This window comes from Anomaloglossus baeobatrachus, chromosome 3 (assembly GCF_048569485.1).
Source record: "Anomaloglossus baeobatrachus isolate aAnoBae1 chromosome 3, aAnoBae1.hap1, whole genome shotgun sequence".
Taxonomy (NCBI): domain Eukaryota; kingdom Metazoa; phylum Chordata; class Amphibia; order Anura; family Aromobatidae; genus Anomaloglossus; species Anomaloglossus baeobatrachus.
In genome coordinates, this window is record NC_134355.1 from 484,777,798 (window position 1) to 484,802,651 (window position 24,854).

Here is a 24,854-nt window from a genome sequence, read left to right on the forward strand (position 1 = left end):
GATATAAAAAAAAAAAAAGGTAAAAAGGAAACAAGAATACTCAAAGCTCAGCTTTCCAGAACATCCCTACTGCTTGCTGTGCATTCCTGGTGACTCTCCTTACCGCTGCTGCATTCTGAAACCCCAAGCATCTTCACACTAGGCTTAGATGCACCTGTGCATTCGCATAATAAGATCACAGTACACGTTGTGAAGTCAAAACCTTATGACACGCATGCTAGGGATGTCCAAGATCACACTGCACATTGTAAGGATACAGTGCATGGCATCACATTATGACATTGAGACCTTACAAGACATTCTGGGCCTGCTCATGGCTGGAAGTCTAGTGTAGCATGACGAAAACCTGGTTTTCCCTGTGAAGTGTCAGTAAGAAGAGTCTTTGAGGACCATATGAGGGCGTGCAAACAGCAAGGTAGTTTAGAGGTGTAATGAGATTAGCATGAAAGATAAGGTCTGAATTCAAACTTGATTTCATTCTAAATCCCTGTCTATTTAGTGCCCCAATCTAAACTATTTCTACTATACTTATATGAAAACTCCCTACTGTCCCCTAACTACACTAAATGCTATTCTATTTTTTCTTCTATTTCCTTTCTGAAGACACTTTGTTTGAAAATCCCATTGTATGCTGGGTTACTCAAACAAAGGGTCATCAGGGTGCATCGGCTGTCCTCTTCCTGAAACAAAGCGTCATCAGTGATGCTCATTTCAGGGACTGTGCTTGTCCTTTCTGTGTTCCTCTTTGCCCCCTGAGCATTGTGTAATCTGCACATTGACAGGGTCTGCTCTGTTGTCGGTTCAGATCAGTAATAATCAGCCGACAATAGTGTAGTATGGATACTCAGTGTGCAGGAGATTAGCGCTGCACCTATAGTGTTGTCACTGATCTCCTGTATGCCGGGTATTTACACTGCTCCATTGTTGGCTGATTATTACTGATCTGAGTTGATAATAGACTGGATGCTGTCTGTACAGACTGTGGAGGGACACAAAATTTAGTTAGACGTTAGACCACCCCTTTAAGCTTTTTTTTTATATTTATTTACTTTTGCTGACCTTCTACAGTTTAGCAAATTCCAGAACAAATTACAGAAAATCTGTACTCTATAGAATAAGGATCTTTGAAAAAAATCCAGTAGAATTCAATTCCATTTGCATATATTTGCCCATCTCTAGTTGCAACATATGGGTCTCTTTCCAGTTTTCCCTTGTGTATTGGTGCTCCCGGCCACACATCGTCTATCCAAATAACTCCACTTGATTGAAGCGGGACACTTCGATGTCCAGGGGCTCCTTTGTCTAACTGACTAGTGGTATGGAAGCAATATGCCACCACTTTATGAGATGGGAAAAATCCTTTAAGCAGGAGAGACATCATAGTTTTCTCTAGATCCAAAGTGCTCTGTTGTGAAACAAACATCAATGCATTGTTCTTTCAGCTTTCCATGCTGCCAATTCGACATGTTTACATTACCAAAAAGGTTTTCTTCCCTAGAAAGGCAAAAGAAAATTGTAGTTAATGCAAAACAATTGTCTACATTGCCATTGCCATTTCATAATTAGTATTACTAGTATTTTACTGTTGGTATTAATATTCATAAACTCATATGTACTGTTTATATTAGGCCCGTTTCACACGTCAGTGAAAAACACAGACGTTTTTCACTGGCGTGTAAAACACGCACATCTCCCTGCGTGTGCCGAAAATCACGGCACACGTGGGTTGTCTAAGTGCAATCCGGGCTCCGTTCTCCGTGGCCCGTGATTGCACTTAGAGATTCACTCTCCTGCGCCCGCTCCCGCTCTCCATGGTCCTGATCGCTCCCGCGACGCAGCATCCGGCCGGCGGTGACCCCTGCAGGAGCTGCTTCCGGGTCGGCTGTGTCGCGCATAATGAATATGCGCGACAGTAATCAGCCGGCTCAGAAGCAGCAGGGAGAAAGGGCTGCAGAGGACATCGCTGGACACTGGGTGAGTTAAAATGTTTTTTATTTTAAAAGCACGTTTTTTTCTGGCACGTGTTTCACGGACCACACCACTGCGTGGTCCGTGGAACATCAGTGATGCCAGAAAAAAATGGACATGTCTCCGTGCAGCAATCACGCACACACGGGTACGCTGCACGGAGACACGTGCAGTGAAAAATCACTGAAAAAAATCACTTTTAAAAAAAAGCACAAACGTACCAGAATCACTGACGTGTGAAAGGGGCCTAATAAGTCCTCAATCAGCTCCCTTCTTATCACTTCTCACTGCATCCTAAACTTGTCAAACACTATGAAAAGCAGCTCAAGGCAGACACAGTGGACCCCTCTATAACAAGTGTTTCAGCTCACAATAGAGCTTGATACAGATCAAGACCGCTCAGCTCTGCTATGTAAAGTTCTCCATGTTGCTGCAACTTGTCCTTGCTGTGCTGTCTACAGGAGAACTTACTGTAGCTCATCCCCCTGTGGATTCTAAATTACAGATAAAGCAAGGAAAAGAGTAAACTGCTCAGAATGTAGGATCTAAGTCAAATAGTGGCCAAAAAATGGTGTCCATTCAGTGCTGGCCAAAAGTATTGGCACCCCTGAAATTCTGTCAGATAATACTCAGTTTCTTCTTGAAAATAATTGCAATCACAAATTCTTTGGTATTATTATCTTCATTTAATTTGTCTTCAATGAAAAAAAAAACAAAAAAACTGTCATAAAGCCAAATTGGATATAATTCCACACCAAACATAAAAAGGGGGTGGACAAAAGTATTGGCACTGTTTGAAAAATCATGTGATGCTTTTCTAATTTGTGTATTTAACAGCACCTGTAACTTACCTGTGGCACCTAACAGGTGTTGGCAATAACTAAATCACACTTGCAGCCAGTTGACATGGATTAAAGTTGACTCAACCTCTGTCCTGTGTCCTTGTGTGTACCACATTGAGCATGGAGAAAAGAAAGACCAAAGACCAGTCTGAGGACTTGAGAATCCAAATTGTGAGGAAGCATGAGCCATCTCAAGGCTACAAGTCCATCTCCAAAGACCTGAAAGTTCCTGTGTCTACGGTGCACAGTGTCATCAAGATGTTTAAAGCCCATGGCACTGTGGCTAACCTCCCTAGATGTGGAGGAAAAGAAAAATTGACGAGAGATTTAAACGCAAGATTGTGCGAATGGTGGATAAAGAACCTCGACTAACATCCAAACAAGTTCAAGCTGCCCTGCAGTCCGAGGGTACAACAGTGTCAACCCATACTATCCGTCGGTGTCTGAATGAAAAGGGACTGTATGGTTGGATACACAGGAAGACCCCACTTCTTACCCCGAGACATAAAAAGCTAGGCTGGAGTTTGCCAAAACGTACCTGAGAAAGCCTAAAATGTTTTGGAAGAATGTTCTCTGGTCAGATAAGACAAAAGTATAGCTTTTTGGGAAAAGCCATCAACATAGAGTTTACAGGGAAAAAAAAGAGGCATTCAAAGAAAAGAACACGGTCCCTACAGTCAAACATGGTGGAGGTTCCCTCATGTTTTGGGGTTGCTTTGCTGCCTCTGGCACTGGACTGCTTGACCGTGTGCATGGCATTATGAAGTCTGAAGACTACCAACAAATTTTTCAGCATAATGTAGGGCCCAGTGCGAGAAAGCTGGGTCTTCCTCAGAGGTCATGGGTCTTCCAGCAGGACAATGACCCAAAACACACTTCAAAAGGCACTAGAAAATGTTTTGAGAGAAAGCACTGGAGACTACTAAAGTGGCCGGCAATGAGTCCAGACCTGAATCCCATAGAACACCTGTGGAGAGATCTCAAAATGGCAATTTGGAGAAGGCACCCTTCAAATCTCAGGGACCTGGAGCAGTTTGTCAAAGAAGAATGGTCTAAAATTCCAGCAGAGCATTGTAAGAAACTCATTGATGGTTACCGGAAGCGGTTGTTCACAGTTATTTTGGCTAAAGGTTGTGCAACCAAGTATTAGGCTAAGGCGGGCTTTCCACACTACGACATCGCAGGTGCGATGTCGGTGGGGTCAAATTGAAAATGACGTACTTCCGGCATCGCATGCGACATCGTAGTGTGTAAAGGCTCGATGATACGATTAACGAGCGCAAAAGCGTCGTAATCGTATCATCGGTGCAGCGTCGGCGTAATCCATGATTACGCTGACACGACGGTCCGATGTTGTTCCTCGCTCCTGCGGCTGCACACATCGCTGTGTGTGAAGCCGCAGGAGCGAGGAACATCTCCTACCGGCGTCACTGCGGCTTCCGTAGGATATGCGGAAGGAAGGAGGTGGGCGGGATGTTTACATCCCGCTCATCTCCGCCCCTCCGCTCCTATTGGCCGCCTGCTGTGTGACGTCGCAGTGACGCCGCACGACCCGCCCCCTTAATAAGGAGGTGGGTCGCCTGCTAGAGCGACGGTCGCAGGACGGGTGAGTCCATGTGAAGTTGCCGTAGTGATAATGTTCGCTACGGCAGCTATCACAAGGATATCGCAGTTGCGACGGGGGCGGGGACTATCGCGCTCGGCATCGCAGCATCGGCTTGCGATGTCGTAGTGTGCAAAGTGCCCCTAAGGGTGCCAATACTTTTGTCTGCCCCAATTTTGGAGTTTTGTGTGAAATGATCAATGATTTGATTTTTGTTTCATTCTCTTTTGTGTTTTTTCATTGCAAGCAAAATAAATGAAGATAATAATACCAAAGAATTTGTGATTGCAATCATTTTCAAGAAGAAACTGAGTATTATCTGACAGAATTGCAGGGGTGCCAATACTTTTGGCCAGCACTGTATATTGAACACCCTATTCTGAGAGTTACTTGAAAGCCCAATTAATTATGTAAATTAGTTCTAGAATGAATATTTTGCCAGCAGATTTTTTTAGAATAAACATAGTATTACATGGCGGCCATTCAGTTGATGTGCATTGACATGAAAATGTTTGCATACCGCATGAACTTTCCACATTTTTTCATGTTACATACAAACATAAAGGCAATCTGTCAGCAGGTTTTTGCTTCCTCATCTGAGAGAAGCATAATGTAAGTAAAGAAACCTTGAATCCAGCAATGCATCACTTAGTTTACTGGGTACCGTGGCATTGACATAATCAAAGTTTGTAGATTTAGCAATGCAGAAGAGCTGAGAAAGCTGCCCATGCCCACACCAGTCTCTATATGTACAAAGTCTATAGACAGTGAGGTGCTTATCACAGGAGAGGCGTGTCGGACAACCAGGCATAAGCCAATATAGTCCGAGCAATGATAAAGTCCTGGTGCTAAAACAATAATTGCAAGTAAACAACAGCATGCAGCTTGATAAGAGAAGCATCATTGAATTCTGTGTTTTTACCTCTACAGCATGCTGTCCTCAAATTACACAGCAAAACCTACTGACAGATTCCCTTAAAATTTATTTTATTGAGATTTTATGTGATAAACCAACACTAAGTAGCAAGTATTTGTGTAGTGTAAAGGAAATAATACATGGTTTTCTAAATATTTTAAAAATATAAATCTGAAAATTGTGATGTGCATTTATATTTAGCCCCCTGTAGTCTGACACCCCTAAATAAAATCGTAAGTGACAAATTGCCTTCAGAATTCACATAATTAGTAAATTGAGTTCATCTGTGTGTAATTTATTCTCAGTATAACTACAGTTGTTCTGTGAAGCTGTTCTGTTCCGGGGGTATATTTCTTGTTAGGTATACAGACAACTATGTTCAATCACACTTTTGTGCGCTTAAAAGAGGGCTAAAATTACTGTACTGTGCCAGATCATAGGTTAGACAAAGTCCAAAGTGTCTCAGTGTGCCTCATTAGTGTGTGATTACATCTGGGGTTTCATCTGAATCACGTTTTGGGGGGATTTCTATAGAAACGCCGATGTAAGTGCTCAGCTTGAAACACAGGATAAATGTGAACTACGCCTTAATCTGACTATTGGAAGGCAGAATGAACAGCAGTTTAAGAATTGTTTTTATTTTAATGCTAATTGACAAGAGGTATAAGTGATAACACAGCTTTATTCTTCGGGTCAGTGGATTACAGGGATACCAGATTTACCATATATAATTTTTTCAATGTCTTGCTACTTTTAAACACTAATAATGTTTTTTCATAAAAAAAAACAAAAAAAACCATTCATTGCCATATTCTGAGCACTATAACTTTTTGGGCCAGCAGACCTGTATGAGGACCTATTTCTGTGGGATATAGTAAAGATATTTTAATATCATAATATGGTACATAACTAGAGCTGAGCAAACTTCCCATGGTTCGATTTGGTTCATGTTTGTCGACTTCACCGAACAGTTCGACGAACAGCTCAACCAACATATCCCAACTTCATTGAATTCAATGGGTGGCAAATACAAAGACATAAACAACACCTTTAGGCGGGCCCAAAAGCTGCCAAAGCAGTGTAAATCGTTTTACATTGCCGCCACACTGTTGTGGCACAGCTATTAGTTTCCTAGACTATTAACCTAAGAAATATTGAGGTGAATGAGTGATAGATGTAGGCCTGGTGCTCTGAGACCCCTGGTACTACAAACAACACACAACTTGGAGACCCAACTTGGAGTCTCCACATTTCCAAAAAGTAGGGGCAGACTCCAGTAAAAGTTGCATCAATTGCTCCAGAGTACAAATAGTATAATAGCGCAGCATGGATGCATGGGACAAGAACTGGAACAAGGCTTGGCTCAGAATTTCTATCTCAAGAATTAAACACTAACAGATGGATAAGTGACAGGTGTAGGCTTGGAGCGCTAAGATCCCTGCCACTACAGACAATATACAACTTGGAAACCCAACTTGGAGTCTCTAAGTTTCCAAAATATGTGGCTTGTTGTGACTCAGGAGGAAGCACAAGGAGGAGGACTGGGAGGAATATTAGGTGCTTTATACATAAAAAAAAGCCAAATTGTTAAAGTAACAGCGGTGGACACACAGTTTTCTAGTTGCTCCACTAAGGCACTTGACATCAGCAGCAGTAGCAATAGTAGCCACAGAAGCCACAACAAATGTGTCACAGACTGCAATAATGCAAGATCAATGCAGAACAATGAAAACTACACCATAACCTAGTCTTCAAAGTCTTCACAGTCTGCGACTGGGGTGGAATAGTCATTGGAGATCTATGAATTGTTCATCTTGATGAAAGTTAGTTGGTCTACTACACCTTCATGGGACAGCTGAATGTGCTTATCCGTCAGAACACCACCAGCAGCGCTGAATACAGATTCTGAGAGAATGCTGGCTGCTGGGCATGACAAAATGTCCGAGGCGTGATTGGCGAGCTCCGGCCACTCTTTCATTTTTGAAGACCAAACTGCAAAAGTGTCGAAACTCACCCTTATGTCAACAATATTGAGCTCTAGACACTCCTGCACCATCCTCTCCAGTCATTCACTGTGTCAGACTTGTACTCTGTTCTACTGGTGCACAAGATGGTCTAAAAAATGTGTGCCACAACTCACAGAAATTGCTTCTGCCACTTAAACTACTGCTGCTAATGTTTATGCTACAACAAATTGAGGTTCCCATAGTTGAAAGTCTAGAACAGCGATGTAGACTTTGTGCCTTATTACTGTCTGGGAGAAAACTACTCTTAAGATTGTGTACAAGTTGGTTTCGATACTCCAGCATGCGCGTGTTCCTTTCCAGGGGGTGAAGCATCTAGCAATATTTACTCTTGTATTATGGATCTAACAGAGTGGCACCCCAGTAGTCAGCACTATTTCTAACCCTAATCGAGAATCATGTTGTAGCTGGTGCAGCAAGAAGACGCTCATGTGTCAATTTCCCTTTAAGTACTGCAACAAAACTAAGGTTTACAAAAACAAGATCCAAACTACTTACATTTAAAGTGCCTGTTCGTAGGATCCTGGCTGATAGCTTGATCAGCAAAGCTAATGATGAGCACATAATGCAAACACTTGAAATCAGGTCGACGATTTGTAAAGCAAGATGATACCATTCATAGTGAAGAGGTTCTTGGCATACATTCTGAAACTTTGCATATGGAAAAGGATATTTGATTGCATAGCCAATGTAATTGGTTGATGACATCCCAGCAAACGTATAGTAACAATATGGCCCAATAAGTATGGATGCAATAGCCACTGTAAACTGAACAGGCGTTCCAATGATACTTAAAAGGCTCAGTGTAAATGTGGATTCCCACTGCAAAACATACAAAACATTGTCAACTTTCACTGTATACATTCAGCCAACTGCTTTCCTGCATGTAGGCACTCATCAGAAACTTAGCTAAGGCTGGTGGGTGACAGATCCTTGGTTATATCGTTCCCATACAGATCTAGGGCAGCAAATTGTACCTAGCTTAGGCTCTGCCTCCCCATAACAAATACTATTTACAGTTGGGTCCAGAAATACTTGGGCAGTGACACAGGTTTTGGCATATTAACTGTTCACCAAAACACATTCAAGATACAGTTAAAGAATTAATGTGGTCTAAAAGTGCAGACTCTCAGCTTTGAGGGTATTCACATCCTAAATGGAGTAACATTTTTGTCATCATCCCTCTTCAAAATGATGCTGTCTCTTTTTTAAGGGACAAAAATTAATTAAACAATCATCTCAAAAGCTCTTTAATTGGTTGTTCCCTCATTAATCCATCATCAATTAAGCAGGTAAAAGGTCTGGAGCTGATTCCAAGTGTGACAATTGCATTTGGAAGCTGTTGCTGTTAACGCACACCTTCTGGTCAAAGGAGCTTTCAAATGAAGAGAAACAGATCATCATTACGCTGCAAAAAAGAAAAAAAAACCATCAGGGGGTAGTAGAAATGTTTGGAGTGGCCAAATCAACAGTTTGGTAAATTCTGCAAAACAGAGAGAGCAGTAGTGAGCTTCAAATCTCAAAAAGGCCTGGACATCCACAGAAGACAACAGTAATGGATTATCACAGAATCTTTTCCATGGTGAAGAAAAGCCAACACATTCACAGAACACAACATTCACACAAGTGAAGAACACTCCAGAAAGTAGGTGTTTCAGTATATAAGTCTACCATAAAGAGAAGACTTCATGAAAACAAATACAAAGGGTTCAGCACAAGGTGCAAAACCTTAAGAATAGAAAGGCAGGTTAGACTATGCAAAAAAACATGGAAAGAAGCCAACCCAGTTCTGGAAAAGCATTCTTTGTACAGACGAAATTGAGATCAACCTGTATCAGAAAGATGGGAAGAAGAAAGTATAGAGAAGGCTTGGAACGGTAAATGATCCAACGCACATCACATCCTTTATAAAACATGGTGAAGGCAGTGTGATGGCATAACTTCCCATGGCACTGGGTAAGTGGTACTATGTTTCCCCGAAAATAAAACACTGTCTTATATTTTTTTTGCCCCAAAAAATATGTTAGGGCTTATTTTCAGAGTAGGGCTTATTCTTGGGGAAACATGGTTGGGGAAAAGTTTACCCCTCAAAAAATGTAGATCCCCCTTTCCAGGAGAATCAAACTTACCAGACCTCGGGCATCTGCGTCACTCCCAGGTCCTCTTACAATTTTCGGTGGGCGCTCCCAGCAGGTATGCTCCACGCGGTTCTGCTTCTGGCCAACACTCTCATACATCAGATCACGCACACACACACACACACACTCATACACACACACATCAGATTGCACACCCACACATTAGACTACACACACAATCACACACACTCACCACATCCAGCAATACTGATTGCTTCCTTTCTTACGACTGGCAGAGGAATCTGGGATGCAGTGCAGTGCTGCGTGAGGACGTGTGGTGGAATGCATGGAGGACTTGCGGCATGTGTGTACGACTTGACGTGTGTTATTCTGTGTGTGATTTGGTGTGTGATTTGATGTTTGTGTGTGTGATCTAATGTGGGAGTGTGTGCAATCTGATGTGTGAGGGTGTGGGATCTGATGTGTGTGGGTGTGCGATCTGATGTGTGTGGGTGTGAAATCTAATGTATGTGGGTGTGCGATCTGATGTGTGTGGGTGTTCGTTCCACTGCAGGTGCTCCTGCTCGGCGTCTGGTTAGTATGATTGCGGGGTCTTCTTTCTTTTCTTTTTTTTGGGGTTATCTGCTTGTTATAATGAAGTGTCCTGCAGTATTCTTTAATTTTTTAAGCTGCAAGGACACTTCATTATTAAACCACAACTAGGCCTTATTTTCGGTCTTGGGCTTCCATTTAACCCTTATGCCAAAAATGATGATAATTCCTGCTAGGGTTTATTTTCAGGGTAGGTCTTATTTTCTGGGAAACATGGTATTTATTGTTGATGTGACTGAAGACAGAAGCAGCTCGATTAATTCTGCATTGTACTGGGCTATGCCTTCTATTCAGATTCAACCAAATGCAGCAAGGCTGATTGGACAGCGCTTCACAATACAGATGGACAATGACTCAAAACATACTGTCAAAGCAACCCAGGAATTTTTAAGGCAAAAAAATGTACTTTTCTGCAATGGCAGAGTCAAACACCAGATCCCAACCCTATTAAACATGCATTAAAATAAAACTTCAGGCACAACCCACACACAAGCTACAACTGTCAGCTGCAATAAAGACCTTGCAAAGCATCAAAAAGGAGGAATCTCAGCGTTTGGTGACATCCATGGCTTCCAAACTTCAGGCAGTTATTGCCTGCAAAGGATTCTCTACAAAGTATTAAAAGTGAACATTTTATTTATGGTAAAGTTAATTTGTCCAATTACTTCTAAACCCCTTAAATGAGGAGGCTTTGTAGAAAAATGGTTGCAGTTTAAACATTTAACAAGATATTTTTGTTCAGCTCCTTTAATTAAGCCTGAAAGTCTGCACTTCTATTGCATCTCAGGTGTTTCACTTTAAAGGGAACCAATCACCAGTATTTTCGTATATAACCTAAAGCCAGTGCGGTTCTGGCACTATCAGGCTGATTCTATACATACCTTTAGTGGTCAGCTTGGATGTTTAGGTTTTAAAATCCAAGAAAGTAAAGTTTATAAAATCACCAGCTTATTGAGTGACAACAGCTGAGGATCAGATAATATCTGGGGGGTATTCATAGGTATTCCCTCCCCCTGTTAGAATTAGCATAAGTATTATACAATTGATGTAACTTTTCACTAGCAGGACCTGTGTGAGGTCATACCCATGTGATCAGAAGGAGCTGGGCTTCAGCCAAGAAAGCTGATACCAGGAAGCAGCATTTTTCTGTTTGAGGCCCCGCCCCTTCTGGTCACATGGGTATGACCTAACACAAACTTTACTTTCTTGGATTTCAAAACCTATACATCCTAGCTGACAACTAAAGATATGTATAGAATCAGCATGATAGTGCCAGTATAGCACTGGCTTTCAGTTATATGCGAAAATCCTGATGATTGGTTCCCTTTAAATAAAAATAGTGGCATGCAGAGGACAAATCACGAAGATTCAGTCACTGTCCAACTATTTCTGGAACTAACTTTATGTAAGATTAAAATGTTTGTTTCTTTTTTTATTTGAGTGTTTTTAAGCTATTGAGAATTACAGTTGACTTCTTTACTTGTGAATAACATATCATAAATTACATTCTTATAAGTTACATTAGTATAAAAAATTAAATCTTGTTAAATGAAAACTTACCAGCGATCTTTGAGTCCATTCACTATAAGCCAAGAGTGTAAGAATGCCAACTGAAAGGGCCTGTGAGAGAAAAGGATATTTAACATATTAAGATAATCTTAAACATTCTGAATAACTTTAGTAATAATAATAATAAATATTAGAGATGAGTGGATCTATCCTCATAGAATTGGGTTTAAGATGAATTTCCTGAAATTTTGCACAAATTCTAATACCTTGAGATTCAATTTGTTAGTCGAAAAAACAATTTGCTTAGCACATTTACCACACTGCTGAAGCATCAGAGATTTGGCTAACATCATTTTGCATTGCCGCGGAAATCTCCCCATAATGACCTGAAGCTATGATATCTTATGGATTATCATACCTTGTAGAGTGGTGGTCAATATGTGAGCCATCATAGATTCCAGTGGAGCATAGTTTGTACGGCAGAGCTATTTTCCATCTCTGCAGTCGCTAGGTCTTTCTCTGCCGTACAGTGTAAGCTTTTATGCTCAACAGATCCTCTCTCTCTCTCCTGCAAAGTGTAAGCTCTTGTGATCAGTGGGTTCCTCTCTCCTTCTTTCTCCTGTAGAATGTAAGCTCTTATGATCAGTAGATTTCTCTCTCCTTCTCTCTCCTGTATTATGTAAGGTCTTATGATCAGTGGGTTCCACTCTCCTGTAGAATGTAAGCTCTTATGGTCAGTAGATTCCTCTCTCCTGTAGTATATAAAGTCTTATGATCAGTGAGTTCCTCTCTCTTCCTCTCTTTCCTGTAGTGTGTAAGGTCTTCTGGTCAGCGGGATCCTCCCGCTTTTTTTTTCTTCTCGCCCATGTGTATTTTCTGAGCAATTATAAGTCTTCCAGTATTGAGGTTCGCCCAAATAAAAAAAAAATGAAGTCCGTCTTATACTCCGGTGTTGTCTTACCGGAGAGGGGGCGACAGCGGTGGTGGAGTGGAGTCATAGGAGGCAGGGACGATGCTATAGTAGGGCAATACTGCAGGCGCTGCAGTGAGGGCTGTGCTGGCAGCGGTGGGGGCTGTGCTGGCATCGGTGGGGGCTGAGCTGGCAGTGGTCGAGCTTTGCTGGCTTTGTGGAGCAGGCCAGAGTGGCGGGTGTCCCAGATGCTCTGTCGGTGGTGTGGACTTCAAACAAATGGCGCCCAGAGCTGTACGTGTGCAGATTGAGCTCTCAGCTCAATGACAAGATCATGAGCCGAGAGCTCCATCTGTGCATGCACCAACTCTGGGCACTATTATTTGAAGCCAAAGCATCTGGGACACCCGCTGCACCACCCTACTCCACACAGACACTGCAGCCCGCACAGTCAGCCACCTGCCCGCCCACACAGACAGACAGACAGACAGCCGGCCGCCTGCACAGAGAGGCAGTCAGCTGGCCACTTGCACAGAGAGGCAGCCAGCCAGCCGCCCGTACAGAGAGACAGGCAGCCACCCGCTCACATAGAAAGGAAGCCAGCTGGCTGCCCACACAGCCGGCTGCCCGCACAGACAGCTAGCCATACAGCAGCCAGCACAGTGCCAATTCACCACCTCCCGGTAAGCTATATTAGGATTTTAAGACGCACCCCTTCTTTTCAAATTTTTGGGAGGAAAAGTGCATCTTATAATCCGAAAAATACGGTAACTTGGTCTACTGTCCTCATCGTTGTCCATTTTTTGGTGCTTTTTAAAAACAGCTTGAACAGCATATCTTGAAACATTAGTCTGCTTTAAAATTTTTGCCTGGGAGAGACCCGGGTGAGTCTCACTTCTGACAATATGGTCAAATTGCCTTCTGGGCAATTCCCCTTCCTTTGTGGGGTAGAGCATGTGCTAATTAAATTCATGTGCCCTACCCTCAGTACTATGACATCTCTGGTGACTTCTGTTATTGACTGTAATTGAAACTAAATGCCTGACCAAATATTTCTAATTAAAATATGGAAACAGAATTGCAGAGACATTTGTTAAGTATATATAAAACTGTAAGAGCTGATATAATATATGGAGAAGTAATAAAACAGTGATAAGAAGTATGCTACGTTGCTCTACACTTGTAAGTTTGATATTTGACATTTTGCAAGTATGGGTTTCACATTTTTCTTAGAACAGTGTGTGTGGTGTACATGTTCTCAGTAATAAATCTGGATACACTTATAAATCATATGTTTACACTTCAATCAGTGCAGATATGTCAAGAATGTGCTGATTTTCTGTAGAGAGCTATATATGCTGATATAGTGAGCAGAACACGGTAACCTCTTTATCAGTCAACACCAGTCACCCAGGGCACTGCAACCTCTGCTCTTCCACCAGCTGGTATACTGTAGCACTCAACATAGTCTACCAGCTGCTGAGTTAATTGCGACCTCCACATCAAGCCAATAACATTTAGATAGATTTCATAACAGGTTAGTGGAGTCAGGGCTGTCACCAGGAATTTCAGGACCCCATACTGGAAAAATGTTCAGACCCCCTTGAGACTTCGACCAGGCTTCACCCCGGCCCTGTCTCCACCCCTCGAAACTTCCACGATCCCATCGCCACTCTTGGAAAAACTTCACATCACTGTTTGGCTCCACTATGCAGCACAGTCATCATCTTGACAGCCGGAAAAAATCTGCACGCTCCATTTTTTGGGCTATCAAAATGAGGATCCCCAGACGGAATCATCAGCCATACGCGCACATATATATATTTATGATATTATTATTATTTATTATTATAGCGCCATCAATTCCATGGCGCTTTACATGTGAAAGAGGTATACATAATAGGGCACGTACAATAATCATAAACAATACAAGACACAGACAGGTACAGGAGGATAGAGGTCCCTGCCCGCGAGGGCTCACAGTCTACAAGGGATAGGTAAGGATACAGTAGGTGAGGGTAATATGAGGATGATATAGAGTATACAGGCTGCTGGCTATATAGTGAGGAAAATTAGTATTTGCTAAACTGCTGATTTTGCAAGTTTTCCCTCCTACAAAGAATGGAGAGGTCTGTCATTTTTATCACAGATATGTGGCACCCAGGGGGCAGGGGATTCAGGTCTGGTCTCGTACCTGTTACTCGTCACCGGGTGGAGGTCTGGGATGTCGCGGTGGCCTGCCCGGTTTCATGCCCTGAGGTGTCCACAATAAAATGGGGTAGGGGGGCGGATCTAGCCGATAGCACGATAAGACGCAGGGAGACGGAGCTCCCGCTTACCTGACGACATAAGGAGACACAGAGGCCGACCATCAGGAGCAGGAGACAGGCGATGGTACGCAGGAGAGGGCGGACAGCGGAGGCAGCGGCTGCGGAGGCGGAAGAAGCAGGAATTCCCCGTTATTTCAGCTCTCAGACTCAGCAGCAGACCAGCAGTCTCCTAATCAAGATGGCGGCGGCTGGGAGACACGCGCAGCTGCAGGATGACACGGAGGCCTCACAGGACCTGGACGCCAATGCTGGTAGGGCAACTCTTCCCCCGACCACTGAGCCCCAAACTCACCAAATAGAGACCCACAGGGAGACCAGTAAACAGGCAGGACAAGCCTCACAAAATATTCCAGACAGGGAAGGCCAGAATCCCAGCACAAAGGCTCCAGAGGCTGCAAACGCGGGAGGGGGGGGGAGTACCACTGCTGCTGCTGCAAAACTTTCTCATAAGCAATCACATAATAACATGGCATAGCAGAGTCCTGGAGGGGGGCCCCGACCTCAGCGATATTCAAAGGGAGGGAATGGGAGCCCAGCCCTGAATGTAACTCAGGGAGAGGATGAACCTTGGGACCGGAAATAACACATAAGAGCTATACCAACAAGGAGGGAGATGGATTCCCTGCTGGGGGAGCTGAAAGCCTCACACAAACAGGATATGTACAACCTGCAGTCAGAAATTAAGCAAGTGGGTCAGAGGATGACTGAAATAGAAGAAGCCCAAGAGCAAATATTCTCCCAATTAGACACTCATCACCAAGTGTTGTCAGATCATTCCTTACAAATACAGGACATTCTAACCCACTTGGATGACATAGAAAATCGCCACTGCCATAACAATCTTCGCATAAGGGGGCTGAAGGAATCAGTGGAACCAGCACAGCTAGAGTAGTGGGCTCAAAAATACTTCAACAATCTCTTCCAGATAGACCCGGCACAGCATATTGATATAGACCAGATTCACAGGGCACTGGGTCCTAAACCATCTGACCCTGAACGCCCAAGATATGTAATTTGTAGAATCCATTTCTATAGAGAGAAAGAAGCTATTCTCAAGAGCTGCAGGGACAATGGGGCGGGCTCCTACCAAGGGACTACCCTGATGGTTCTTCCAGATCTGGCACGCAGAACCTTGCAGCTGCGCAGGGCCCTGAGACTACTGCTTTCTGCTCTACAAGACAAGGATATCCCATACAGATGGGGGTACCCTTTCCAGTTGTCAGCAAGGAAAAATGGGAAAACGGAAACTCTCAAAGGCCTGGGAGATCTCTCAAAGTTTTTGGGGACTTTTGAGCTGCCCATGATTAATCTACCGGACTGGCTAACACCGAAAACACCGGCACCTCTTCCACCTAGAGAGCAGTGGAATCAAGTTCAAACCAAGAGTGGCAGAAGATCCCCACAGTCTGGCTATCGCTGATGGGACTTGTGCGGCCAAGTTTGGTTGATGGAGTTAAAAAGGGGGATCAGGGTCATCCCCTTATTTTTTCCGCAATATGCTCACCGATGTTGACCTTACACATGTTGTTCGTCTCTCCAACAGAGAGATAATACTTAATGCATCTGTCTTCTGTTTATTGAAAGCTCATATTATATCAGAATTTAGTTCCAATCATTATCTGAGCTCTTATTTTCAAGATGCTATATTTCCTGATTGATATTTTGTTATATAAGGATTTTCTATTAGTCTCTGTGTTCCATACAGTCTCAAATTGGGGTGTCTCGGGCCTTCCCATCCACAAAATGCCTGGGCGGGAGGAGTTATAGATACCCCATAGTATGTGCACTAGTCCGGAGGGCGGGGGCTCCAACCTGTTGCTGGAGGCTTCTCTCACCTCCTAGGGTTGCAGCGTCTTGCTGTACTTTACAAAAGTCAATATAGTTGTTTGAGAATTTTTCTTGAACTAACCCGCAGGTTAACATTTTTCTTCCTTTGTTAACCTCTACTTTCTCTTCTTTCACTACCTTCCTTTCTCTTCTTTTTCCTCTTTACACTATCACTAAACATTCTCTATACCATGGTGTCACACATAACCTTCTGCACATATAATGCTAAGGGCTTAAACAAGCCGGAAAAAAGGAGCCAGACCATGTACCGTTTTCATAAACAGAATATTAAAATTGTTATGTTACAGGAGACACACTTCAGATCAGGTGGTGTTCCCAGCTGTAAAATATAAAAATATCCAACATGGTTCCATTGCCCCCACCCGGACCGTAAGGCATGTGGGGTCTCGGTGGCATTTCATCGGTCCTTTCAACCTGAAGTAGTTGATTCTTGCTTCGGCTTGGATGGACGCTATCTCTTACTTAAGATATCTTTTTTAGGCAGTATTTATACCATTGCTAATGTTTATTCTCCAAACCAGAGACAGGTGGCATTCGCTTTAGAGGTATTTGGGAAACTCTCAGAATTCACCGGCGGTTCCCGTATTATCCTTGGTGGGGACTTCAACATGATTCTGGATCCAGCAGTGGACTCGTCTTCGGGAAGGTCAGCTGTCCCTCACTCTGCGATACGTAGACTTAAAAAAGAGTTGGTGTCTCTTAGACTGGTAGATCTTTGGAGGATCTTGCACCCCGGAGTCAGGGACTATAGCTTTCATTCACTAGAACATACAGTGCCTACAAGTAGTATTCAACCCCCTGCAGATTTAGCAGGTTTACACATTCGGAATTAACTTGGCATTGTGACATTTGGACTGTAGATCAGCCTGGAAGTGTGAAATGCACTGCAGCAAAAAAGAATGTTATTTCTTTTTTTATTTTTTTTTTTAAATTGTGAAAAGTTTATTCAGAGGGTCATTTATTATTCAACCCCTCAAACCACCAGAATTCTGTTTGGTTCCCCTAAAGTATTAAGAAGTATTTCAGGCACAAAGAACAATGAGCTTCACATGTTTGGATTAATTATCTCTTATTCCAGCCTTTTCTGACTAATTAAGACCCTCCCCAAACTTGTGAACAGCACTCATACTTGGTCAACATGGGAAAGACAAAGGAGCATTCCAAGGCCATCAGAGACAAGATCGTGGAGGGTCACAAGGCTGGCAAGGGGTACAAAACCCTTTCCAAGGAGTTGGGCCTACCTGTCTCCACTGTTGGGAGCATCATCCGGAAGTGGAAGGCTTATGGAACTACTGTTAGCCTTCCACGGCCTGGACAGCCTTTGAAAGTTTCCACCCGTGCCGAGGCCAGGCTTGTCCGAAGAGTCAAGGCTAACCCAAGGACAACAAGGAAGGAGCTTCGGGAAGATCTCATGGCAGTGGGGACATTGGTTTCAGTCAATACCATAAGTAACGTACTCCACTGCAATGGTCTCCGTTCCAGACGAGCCCGTAAGGTACCTTTACTTTCAAAGCGTCATATCAAGGCTCGTCTACAGTTTGCTCATGATCACTTGGAGGACTCTGAGACAGACTGGTTCAAGGTTCTCTGGTCTGATGAGACCAAGATCGAGATCTTTGGTGCCAACCACACACGTGACGTTTGGAGACTGGATGGCACTGCATACGACCCCAAGAATACCATCCCTACAGTCAAGCATGGTGGTGGCAGCATCATGCTGTGGGGCTGTTTCTCAGCCAAGGGGCCTGGCCATCTGGTCCGCATGCATGGGAAGATGGATAGCACGGCCTACCTGGAGATTTTGGCAAAGAACCTCCGCTCCTCCATCAAGGATCTTAAGATGGGTCGTCATTTCATCTTCCAACAAGACAACGACCCAAAGCACACAGCCAAGAAAACCAAGGCCTGGTTCAAGAGGGAAAAAATCAAGGTGTTGCAGTGGCCTAGTCAGTCTCCTGACCTTAACCCAATTGAAAACTTGTGAAGGAGCTCAAGATTAAAGTCCACATGAGACACCCAAAGAACCTAGATAACTTGGAGAAGATCTGCATGGAGGAGTGGGCCAAGATAACTCCAGAGACCTGTGCTGGCCTGATCAGGTCTTATAAAAGACGATTATTAGCTGTAATTGCAAACGAGGGTTATTCCACAAAATATTAAACCTAGGGGTTGAATAATAATTGACCCACACTTTTATGTTGAAAATTTATTAAAATTTAACTGAGCAACATAACTTGTTGGTTTGTAAGATTTATGCATCTGTTAATAAATCCTGCTCTTGTTTGAAGTTTGCAGGCTCTAACTTATTTGCATCTTATCAAACCTGCTAAATCTGCAGGGGGTTGAATATTACTTGTAGGCGCTGTAATAGTTACACGAGAATAGACTATTTATTTATTTCCCATGATCTCTTAGACAACACTCCAAATGTTCATTGGATACCTTTTTGTGGTCAGATCATGCGCCAGTTTATGGAGAGGTGGGAATCTTAGATAGAAGCGGTTCGGGATATACTTGGAGACTTAATGACAACTTACTGAAAAATGATGTGTGTCTAGAAGAGATCCACACAGCAATTACAAACTTCAGGACCCGACACCTGACCCAATAAAGTGGGAAGTCCTGAAGTGTGTAATTAGAGGCATCTGTATCTCTCATGGTTCAAGACTTAAGAGGGAAAGATCGATGGAGTTAAAGGAATTATTATTACAACTGGGTCTGAAAGAAACAATAAATAAAAACACACCAAACGACATCCTCAAAGCAGAGATATCTACTTTGCGTCACCAAATTTTATCCATCTTAGACCAAAAATCCTTGTGTACCAGAGACAAAGCTTGGAAAAATTTCTTTGCATTTGGAGACAAAAGTGGAAGACTGCTTGCCCAGACTCTACATCCCAGACAGGCACAGCCTCCGATTCTTACTCTTAACACAAAGTCGGGGACCCAGATCCATTCCACATCTGACATCCTAGATGAATTTAAGAAATATTATGCATCATTATATAACATATCATCACAACATACGTCAGATGGTGTAAATTTTGACCGGGACACGCGAGATTACATACAAGAAAATAATCCAGGGAGGTTGGGGGTGGAAGAGGCAGAGGAGTTGGAAGCTGACTTTATGGAATCAGAACTTAAAGAAGTTACCAGAGCTCTCAAAGTAGGGAAGAGTCCAGGTCCAGATGGCCTCACTCCTCGGTTTTATAAACTATGTGGTGAGGCATGTGGATCTCTGATGCTGAAAGCTTAAAATTCTATATCGAAAATATGTGGCTTTCCTAAACAATCTTTCCAAGCCCGAATAGCGGTTATTCCCAAGCCAGGGAGGGTCCCCTTACTATGTGCCAACTACAGACCAATATCGCTTATTAACATCGATGTTAAACTATACTCCAAGATGATTGCACTTCGCCTACAGCCATGTATCCCAAAATTAATCCTCAAGGATAAGGTGGGGTTTGTTCCCAGGAGGGAGGCATGGGACAACACCATTAGAACCATGTATTTGATTTCATGGGCTAGAAAGGAAAAAATCCATGCTTGCTTTTTAACGGTAGATGCTGAAAAAGCATTAGATAGGGTTCGTTGGGGTTTCCTTGATGCCTAACTCCAGGGGATAGGGATTCGCCCTCGGTTGAGAAATTGGATAATGGCACTATACCAAGCTCCCACAGCTCAGGTGAGCATAAATGGTCGCTTGTCCAGCCCACTTGAGATTAGAAACGGTACCAGACAGGGGTGCCCATTGTCCCCATACTTATACAACATAGTGATGGAGTTTTTAGCAAACGCTATTAGGAGGAATCCTTCAATCAGTGGAGTACAAGTGGGTCCCTGTTCCAATAAGATGGCTGTGTTTGCAGACGATTTACTGCTCTATGTTACTCAATCAAGGATAAGCTTACCGGCTGTTCTGGTGGAGTTTGAGAAATTTGGTAGATTGTGCAATTTTAAGGTCAACCTCCAGAAAACGGAGATAATAAATGTGTCACTCTCTTCTGAAGAAGAGAGAACACTTAAACCTTCCTTCCCATTTAAATGGAGTAGTAGCTTTATTAAATATCTAGGGATTAAAATACCAGCAGACCCCCAAACCATATATGATCTAAACTTTACAGACCTTTTGCAATCCAGCCAGAGGGACCTCACAAATTGGCACAATCTCCCAATCTCTTGGTTTGGTAGAATTAACACTATAAAAATGGATATTTTACCCAGAGTTTTATATTTATTTCAGACCATCCCGTACAACTTGGGAGAGCCCTTCTTCCTTAAACTAAGAAGGATGATACGGCATTTTACCTGGCACTGTACCAAATCTTGTCTGAAACATTCTCTAGTAATACGCTCCCGGTGAGAGGGAGGAACGGGACTACCAGACTTTAAAGCTTACCATTCGGCGGCAGTTAGAAACTGTATTCTAGATCTATTACATAATAAAGCGAATAAATTATGGGTAGAAATGGAACATACTTTGGCTCCAGCTAGTGCATTGGGAATTTTTTGGTTGTCTTCGGGTGATCATTTATCGAACATAGAACTGACTCCATTCCTCCTCTCCCTAATTGGCACATGGCGCACCATGAATAGAAGATACACAATGGGAATTCCCCGTGTTAGGGATGTAGTGTCCTCCACAGCTTGTAGAACATTGAACTCCCTATTGGGAGATAGAAGGACGGAACCGGGACACTGGTTTCTTTATCTTCAACTCCGAAGCTACGTGGATTCTTTGACACTGGGGTCCAGATCTGATGAGGGAATGACCCATTTTGAAAGGCTATGTATTGCTCAGGAGACACCAACTCATGTTATCTTTACAATCTATAAAATAGTGTCGCTACAGAGTGGGGGAGGGGGCCTGCCCAGATACGTAGACCAGTGGCATAGAGAGTTGGTCGTATTTTTCCTGAAAAAATTTGGAACAAAACTTTCACCTTAACACACAAATTAACAGTATCCAGTAGGATACAAGAACTAAATTATAAAATCTTATCTAGATGGTATAGAACTCCAGACAAACTTCATAAGATTTTCCCAGAGGTTGCCGACGAGTGTTGGAGGTGTCGGGGATCACCAGGGACAATGCTACACATTTGGTGGACATTCACAGTGATTAGAAAACTGTGGGATGAAATTTTCTCCCTATATAACCATCTTACACACTTGGAAGTGATCCCTACGACAGAGATAGCATTACTTTCCATGTTTAATGGATCAGTCCCCAAAATACGTAAAGATCTGCTATCTTACTTCGTAATCTCAATGAGACAGATTATTCCTAGACACCGGAGAACAACTTATGAGTTGAAGAGAGTAGATTGGGTCGAAGCAATAGATACTCTACGTCGTATGGAGGAGCTGAGGGCATCTGACACAAACACAATTCAGACTTGGTTCACAATCTGGTATCCCTGGATTGAATTTAGAGAATCTCAACAATTTCAGATCTGGGTAACTCAAGGTATTTTAGAATAGAAGGGGTCTACGATGAGTGGGTCTTGTGACCGAGGTGATTGGTGGGGTGACATCATGGTAATACTTTTCTCCTATCTTCTTTTTCTCTTTCCTCTCCTTATTCTCCCTTCCTGCTTTATGTCTTACTTCTCTCTATCTCTTTCTATTTAATCTTTCTTGTATTCTATCTTAAGGAATCCTAGAGTAGGAGTTCCTGAACCTGTTTCTTATAGTTAAGTAGTATAAGACAATCACATATGTTACAGTTTATGAAAGACAATTAATATGAGGGGCTTTCTTATTGTCGTGGTTTTTTTTGTTTTTTTTTCTTGGAAAAGTGACGCTCCCATAGGGTTTCAGGGATCAGTATAACATTAATTGGATCCCGACGAGACCCCAGAAACCTTATTTCCTATATGCAGAGGATGCCATAAGCGTCGAAACTTATTGTTGGACTGCCTCATCAGTATAAACATACACTATAAGAATTTTAACTGTTAATTGACAATTATACTTTTTGTACCCTTGTTTTGATACAAATATATAATAATAATAATAAAAAAGATATATTAAACATAAAATGGGGTAGGAGGTGATGATGGGGGTTGTTGTCATGATGCCACCTGTAGTACGCGGCCAGGGATTAGCCGCCGTTGCTGTCCTTTGGGGTGGATGGTAGTAGCAGCAAAGATGGTCTCGCTCCCCACAGGTGGAGCAGGCCCCGGGGAGGATGATGAGGGCTGCAGTAGTGGTGGCGGGGGCCGTTAATAAGAAGAGTCCGAGTTGGCTGCTGTGGTTCCAGGTTGTTTTACTCACTGTTAGCCCCACGCCCGGGTAGTACCGGTCACCAGCTGTGATGGACCCCGTCGATCTCGGATAAGTTGGAAGAAGCCACCGGTGTTTGGAAAATGTCTTTTGTAAGAGTTGCCCCTCCAGTAGTGAGGAACCTGGGCTGAGCATTTTACTCCAAGCCAAGCCACAGGCCCCGTGAGAGAAGAAAAAGGAAGAAGGTGGTTGTGTCGTGTCGCCAGAACTGAAGTCCCGGGTAGACTGACTGAAGATTGTGTGAAGTTGCTCCTACTTCTACCCAAGTGGAACCCGCCCCCCAGGTGGTTGTCCTAGTGTCCGAGAAGTCCCAAGCTTCATGTTGGCCGATCCCCCTGCCTACCCTAGTCCAGCTCCCCAGTGAGAAGGCTCCTAAACTGTATGTAAAGTATGAATGTGGAACACCGGCAATCAACCCCCTCCTTACCCAAGTTGAATACCACACCTTAAATAAGGTGCACTACTCTGTGGTGACTGGAGCCGCAGGGGCGCACAGATACACTTCAACGGTTTCAGACAGAATCCCCATTTTATGCAATAAAATAAGTATTTGATACAATAGAAAAACAGAACTTAATTTTTGATACAGAAACCTTTGTTTACAATTACAGAGGTCAGATGTTTCATGTAGTTCATAGTTTGCACACACTGCACCAGGGAATTTGGCCCACTCCTTCATACAGATCTTCTCTAGATCTTTCAGGTTTCAAGACTGTCACTGGGCCACGTTGAGTTTCAGCTCCCTCCAAAGATTTTCTACTGGGTTCCGGTCTGAAGACTGGATGAGCCACTCCAGGACCTTGAAATGCTTTTTATGGAGCCCCTTCTTAGTTCCCCTGGGTGTATGTTTCAGGTCATTGTCATGCTGGAAGACCCAGCAACGACCCATTTTCAATGCTCTTGCTGGGGAAAGGAGAATTGTGGTCAAAATCACGTGGTACATGACCCCATCCATCCTCTCTTCAATACAGAGTGCAGTCGACCTGTGCCCTTTGCAGAAAAGCACCCTCAAAGTATAATGTTTCTACCCCCATACTTCACGGTTGGGATGGTGTTCTTGAGGTTGTACTCATCCTTCTTCCTCCAAACACGGCGAGTGGAAGTGATAACAAAAAGTTCTATTTTGGTCTTATCTGGCCACATGCCTCCTCTGGATCATCCAGATTGTCATTGGCAAACTTCAAACTGTCTTGGACATTTGCCGGCATGAGCAGGGGGACCTTGCATGTCCTGCAGGATTTTAATCCATGACAACGTGTTACTAATTGAAGTCTTTGAGACTGTGGTGCCAACTCTATTCAGGGCATTGACCAGATCCTTCCATGTAGTTCTGGGCTGATTCCTGACATTTCTCACAATCATCCTTACGCTAATCTTCTTTTCCACTTGCGATTTTCTGGTGTGAGTGCGATCCAATGAAAAAAAAAATCGGATTGCACTTGCACCAGTGTAATCAATGAGGCAGTTTCCTCTTTCCTTTTATTTCTCGACACGAATTGTGCTCTCGGTGCAATCACAGCATGCTGCATTTGGCAGCGAGTTTCGGCTCACGCACCCCCATACAGGCCTATGGGAGCATGTGAAATATCGCACTACGCTCGCATGTTATGTGACTGCAGTGTGATATACGCAGAGATAGACAGCGGAGGAGATGGGAGAAAGTGTTCCCTCCCTCTTCTCCTATGCTGTGATACGATCGCAAGATCACATCACAGTCGCATGACCCTCGGCTGACGCAGCAGAGGGTCATTACCATATCGCTTCCAATGCTCTCGCATCGGAAGCGGTACGCAAGTGGAAAAGAACCCTAAGAGGTAGGATCTTATATGTAACACCAGACCCAATAAGATTGCCAGTCGTCATGTGTTTCTTCCATGTTCTAATAATTGTGCCAACAGTTGTTGCTGTCTCAACAAGCTGT

The 24,854-nt window shown here is 43.3% G+C and overlaps 1 protein-coding gene across 1 annotated transcript in view; it reads right to left on the minus strand.

Moving 5' to 3' along the window:
• Positions 1-1,025: 1,025 nt before the first annotated feature.
• Positions 1,026-24,854, minus strand: part of TMEM212 (transmembrane protein 212) — a 45,076-nt gene continuing 21,247 nt past the window's right edge. The window contains exons 2-4 of the mRNA XM_075338553.1: positions 11,604-11,663; positions 7,852-8,175; positions 1,026-1,494 (exon numbers count right to left, since the gene is read on the minus strand). Coding sequence (XP_075194668.1) covers positions 1,474-1,494; positions 7,852-8,175; positions 11,604-11,663 — 405 coding nt within the window. The 3' untranslated portion in view covers positions 1,026-1,473. The remainder of the gene's footprint in view (positions 1,495-7,851; positions 8,176-11,603; positions 11,664-24,854) is intronic.